Genomic DNA, 5,314 nt, shown 5'->3' on the forward strand with positions numbered 1-5,314 from the left:
GCTTAAAAAAAACACCATGCACACAAAAAATCCAAACACAAAAACATCATGCATATACATAGACAAAAACATCAAAACATTAATAGAAACTTGTTGACCAAACATACCACCCATAAAACAAAGCAAAAAAAACAAGAAATCAAACATAAGAATAAAAGAAAAAACTCACATGAACAAAGAAAACAAACAAAATAACAAAAAATCTGAAACCATTAAAAAAAAAAAAAGAAAACCCTAACTTTCACATGGTGAAGTTTGGCAACAAAGCCTTTTTTCTAGCTTTCTTTTTTTTCTTCATCAATGACTTAGCTTACCGCCAGCCTTTCTTTCTTATCTTTTTTTTTCTTTCTCTTTCTCATTCATTTTTCATAAGCACAAAATTGAAAATCCAAGCAAAATTATTTCACCAATCAAAAATTAAATCCGCATTAACAACTATAATAAAATCCTCACCTTTGCTTGTCCCTCTTCTTATTAGTCTTCCACTAGCAACCATCAATCACGACCACTTCCTACAACAAAAATATACCATAGTAGCCGCAAGAATTTTCTTTTCCACTCTCTCCTTCTAGAAAATTTTAGGACTTAGTTTGTGAAATGGTGAAAAGGTGAAAATTAAAGCAAAACCTGTCAATGCCCAAATTTATCTTCAAATTGTTTTTAATGGCATTCTTTACGTGGCCAATAATTTAGAGTTAAAGGGATGAGGGGATTGATTTAATATATTTTATAGATAAAAGTAATTATTCAAATAATATTTTTGGTTAAATGATGGTCTAATTGAACGAGACCCTTCATTTTTTTTATTTTCCTTTTAAAAGAAAATAGCAAAAAAATAAAAATCTCTAACAGAAAAAAGAAAATATTTTTTTTATAACACCTCTTAAAGCATATCAATTTTCTTATTGTTTACTTAATTAAATTGAATAATAAATTAGTTCCAAAAAAAATCTCAAAACGAAAATTTTAAAATTATTTTAATTGAGAATATTTTATATTTTCACACATAAATAAAGAAATAAGTATAATTAAATTCAAATAATTAATATTATTTTAAGATAAAAAAAATTATGATCCCGAGTGTATTTGAGTAAATTTTTTAATATATATTATCTCTAGATTATAAGAAATCTCTGCAATTAATCTAAGCCCCAATATCAAATAAGTTAGCAATAAAGTCTCAAATAATTAGTAAAAGTTTTGAAATTTCAAATGTAACTACAAATCCGCAATAATACTTCTGGCACTCAGGCATCCATGTGCCTGCATGTGGGATTCTTCTTAGGAGTTTAGTCATATAAAGTAAAATTTTGATGTGACGAAAGGGTTCTTACCATGCAGTGAAATCAGACAAAAATTTTGATTATAAAATGTAAATTTTGACGCTGAAAGCTTTCATTTCTAACTATGCATTCAAACCAAATAAAAAATTGAGTTATAAAATATTCCTTTTATCGCATTTTTTTAGTTAATTTTTCTAAGATGTCCTAAATTATGTCTTATTTTATTTTTTTAATATCTAAAATTTTTATTTTTTATACTTTTTATATTTTTTGACATTAAAAATCATAAAATTTTAATTTTAATATTAATTTTCTTAAATTTCATAAAAATTAGTACATAACAAATATTTTGAGATGAAAGAACTATAAATTTTGAGGTGAAAAGCTTTCACCATGCATCCATATTAGACCTTAATGACAAATACTTTATTTGCCATACATGGTCAAATTATTTTTTACAAAATACAAAAACCGTTAGATATGTTTAATTGATTGTTGAACAACAAGTTCTTTAAAAATTATTAAAATGAAATACTATATATAATATATAAGAAGACAAAACGCTTGCAAGGGAGGAATTCAAATGCTAGTTTTTGGGAGGTTCAAGAGAAGAAAAAAACACCTAATCAGTAAAGGAATTAAGAATTCCACATTTCCTCATTCCAAAAAAAAAAAAAAAATGGAATTCCACATTTTTTTTTTTTTTTGTTGAACCCACCAATCATCTCCGCCTTGGTGCAATTGTCATTACTGTATCTTTCGTGTGTACTTTCCATCTTGAAGGATTTTTTCTTTTTTTATTCGAGCATTTTCCAAGAAATGAGCAACCATTGCGACGCGGATCCGTTGTCTGTTCTAATGCCTTTGCACTTCTTAGAATAAAATACTCTCCTACCAATTTTTTAAATTCATTGTCTTTTCAAGGTTAAGCATGTGATGTATAAAAGTTTTTTAAGAGGTTCAAGCAGTTTATTTTTGCCTTTCATACCCTTTTTTTTTATTTTTTTAAGTAAAATTATTTAATTATTTTTATAAGTTTTTAAATTTTATAATTTTTTAAAAATAAATTTTCAAAAAATCATAATTTTTCAAAAATAAAATTTCGAAAAGTTAAAAAATTTTGATAAATTATAATTTTTTTTAGAAATGAATTTTTAGAAAGATTTATGACTTTTCATTTTCAAAAAAAGTTATGATTTTTAAAAAATCTATTTTTAAAAATTTATTTTTGAAAAATTATATGATTTTTTGAAAATTTATTTCCAAAAAAGTTTATAAATTTTTGAAAATTTATTTTTAAAAATTTATATAAAAAATGATAATTAAGTAATTTTATTTATAAAAAATTTTAAAAAAATTAAGATGTGAAAAAAAAAGGCTCAAATTTATTTTATTAGTTCATACAGATATTAACATTTAATAAATTTAAAATTTGAAGCTTAATACTTGAAAGGATAAGACAGCTGGTGCCATCTTTAAGTTTATCCGGGGCTTAAAGTTAAAATGGAATATGGAATTATTAAAATCCTGCAAATTTTGTTAACCCGGAGAAGACCACATCAAATTCCAACCTAATCACAGCTTCTACATTCTTAATTCAGCTGTGTTTTTTATTTGCATATAACTGTGTTATCACAAGCCTTCCTAAACTTCCTTCAACTTCAACTTGCTTCTCAAAAAGGGTTCGTGTTTGCAATTTCTTTTTCTTTTTGACATTTTCCAAAACTTCTGAAACATCATAGTCTACCCTTGAGGAAGCTAGTGCACAGTTTCTTCCATGCATCCTTGTCAGGCTCCACTTTCCCCAGGTTTGCCTTCAACTCATCAGCATACGATTCCTGCATTTGATATAAAACGTGTCAAACCGTTAAACCAATAGTAAGACTTATACAAGGAGCTTGGAATTAATTAGATGTTGGATGTACCGCAATAAAACTGCACTGCATGAGACGGTTGATCAGATGAAGCAGAAGGTCTTTGTTGTACTCAGGGTGGCCTTGGATGCCCATCATATGATCCCCATATATGAACATCTCAACCCCAGTCTTCTCTGACCATGCAATCAACTCTGCTTTTGGTGGAAGTTCTTGAACCTGGCATGTTAAAACAAGTTTAAAACAACACATATGAAAAGAATTATCGATTTCTTCTGCCTATGGTTTGGTTACTAAGTTACCAGGTTCATTTTCGAAATAGACCAACCTCATCTTGGTGGCACTCGATCAAAGAGAGAGTGGTTGGGATTTTCAGAGATGAGAAGAGCTTCGATGAAGATGATGACAAATGAATGGTTGTCAATCCAATGTTCCAACCTGAGATGGCACGCCCTGTCTTTCCTCCCAGTGCACGACTAAGAATCTGATCAAATAACAAAAAAAAAAAATTTGTTGCATAAGCAAAGACTTAATTTTAGCTTTTTTTTATCTTTGAAAAAAAAAATAAAGAAATTCAATAAAGTCTTCTTCTTTCCATGACACAACAACATCGGAAACAATCTCTTATAGTCACTTCCTGTAGATACGTACACACACACATATATATATATATATATATATATATGATTTTCACATGTAAAATTACATAAATGGCTAGGAACCTAATACTACTAGACCTCTCACATCTAAGTACCTGTACTAGCTGGGGAACCATTGAGTAATGCGCAAACAAAGTTTATCAAACACTTGGATAGCTCCCGCTTTCTATCTATGTCTGCCATCAAAATTGACAAAAAAAAAAAGGAAAAAGTAAAAAAGAAAACTCTATTTCATTTTTAACCCTAATTTCGACTTAACTCATTTCCAATTAAGATTTTCTACAAGTACAAATTTTAATTTTAATGCATTAAAAGAATCCCATCAGCTTTTTACTAGTTTTTTTCTCTCTCATGTTTTACATTTTTTTATCTCACCATTTCATCAGTCCTCACAATTTATGTATTCATGTGTTATCCATCGAGTATGTGTAAAATATTAAAATTTTAATATTTTATATTGATATATTAAATATAAAATATATTATTTTATTTTTATCAAAAATATATATAATTTTTACAAAAAATTTTAACCCATGTCAAATTCAATTTAATTTATAGTTTTATATAGTGTTTAAAATTAACAAGTTTAATTTAAAATTAACAAGTTTAATACCATTTAAGATTTTGGTTGGAAACTTCTAGCTAAATCATAGTAATAAAAAACTTGAGAACGACTTTTTGATTTTTTTTTCATTTTAAAAAAAAATCCAAATACATCCCTCTCATTTAGAAAATCACAAAGGAAATTAATATTAAAATGTTAAAAAAGAAAGTTAACAAGAACCAAGTGCTAGTAGTGGAAGTAAAAAAAAAAAAAGAAAATTTTACCTGGTGACCAAAGCAAATCCCAAGAACTTTTTTCTTCAAAGAATCCAATTTGTTCAAAAGAGCAATCAACCTACAGATCCAAGCATCATCGCCATGTGCATCACTGCAACTCCCACTAATAACAAAGCCATCAAAGTCGCTAATCTCTTCATCATCAGGAAACTCACCATTGGCCACCTTGAAAACATCCCAAGTCTCTCCTTCCTCGGCCAGCATTCCCGCAAATACCCCATGATACCCTCCATACATCTTTTTAACATAATCAGAATCATCCGCACACAGAAGCAAAGCAAATCTCTTCCCACCACCCATGGTTAAAAATATCTTCCTCTCTCTCTCTCTCTCTCTCTCTCTCTCTCTCTGTGTGAAGGCTAAAGCTAGACCCTTTTGAGAGGGAAATAATCAAATCTTTCTCTCTCTAAAATCTGCAGTGTGGGTTATTACAGAGTGGGTTAGTAAAGCTGTAGGAATGCAAAGATGTTTGGACTTCCTATATAGGTATACGGAAGACTTGTTTGGTAGCCTAAATTACAGCAATGGCCTTAACTGAGGTGGCTTGCCTAATTTGCCCTTTGTCCTGGGCTATATTCATTTACTACTTCATAATTACTTGGCCTAGCCACATTATGTAGTTTTTATGAATCTTAGCCGTTTGCGTGCCTACGTTGAG

General features: G+C 28.8%; 1 protein-coding gene across 1 annotated transcript; it reads right to left on the reverse strand.

The window, feature by feature from the left end:
• Positions 1-2,667: 2,667 nt before the first annotated feature.
• LOC111282881 (gamma-glutamyl peptidase 5-like) lies at positions 2,668-5,100 on the reverse strand. Its single transcript, XM_089761507.1, has 4 exons — positions 4,645-5,100; positions 3,486-3,641; positions 3,209-3,376; positions 2,668-3,121 (listed from the first exon to the last, which is right to left on the reverse strand). Exons 1-4 carry the CDS (start codon positions 4,954-4,956, stop codon positions 3,020-3,022), a joined length of 738 nt encoding a protein of 245 aa, XP_089617633.1. The 5' UTR covers positions 4,957-5,100; the 3' UTR covers positions 2,668-3,019.
• Positions 5,101-5,314: the final 214 nt, after the last annotated feature.

The sequence above is a fragment of the Durio zibethinus genome, chromosome 5 (genome assembly GCF_047325235.1).
Source record: "Durio zibethinus cultivar Kanyao isolate XHJ-2024 chromosome 5, ASM4732523v1, whole genome shotgun sequence".
NCBI lineage: Eukaryota > Viridiplantae > Streptophyta > Magnoliopsida > Malvales > Malvaceae > Durio > Durio zibethinus.

Excerpts from the sequence above, each read along its gene's own strand:
- LOC111282881 (XM_089761507.1), bottom strand. The coding sequence starts at position 4,956 with ATGGGTGGTGGGAAGAGATTTGCTTTGCTTCTGTGTGCGGATGATTCT. Across the intron at positions 3,377-3,485 it reads TCGAGTGCCACCAAGATGAG|GTTCAAGAACTTCCACCAAA; the intron begins GTTGGTCTATTT and ends TTAACATGCCAG. Across the intron at positions 3,122-3,208 it reads TGCAGTGCAGTTTTATTGCG|GAATCGTATGCTGATGAGTT; the intron begins GTACATCCAACA and ends TATCAAATGCAG.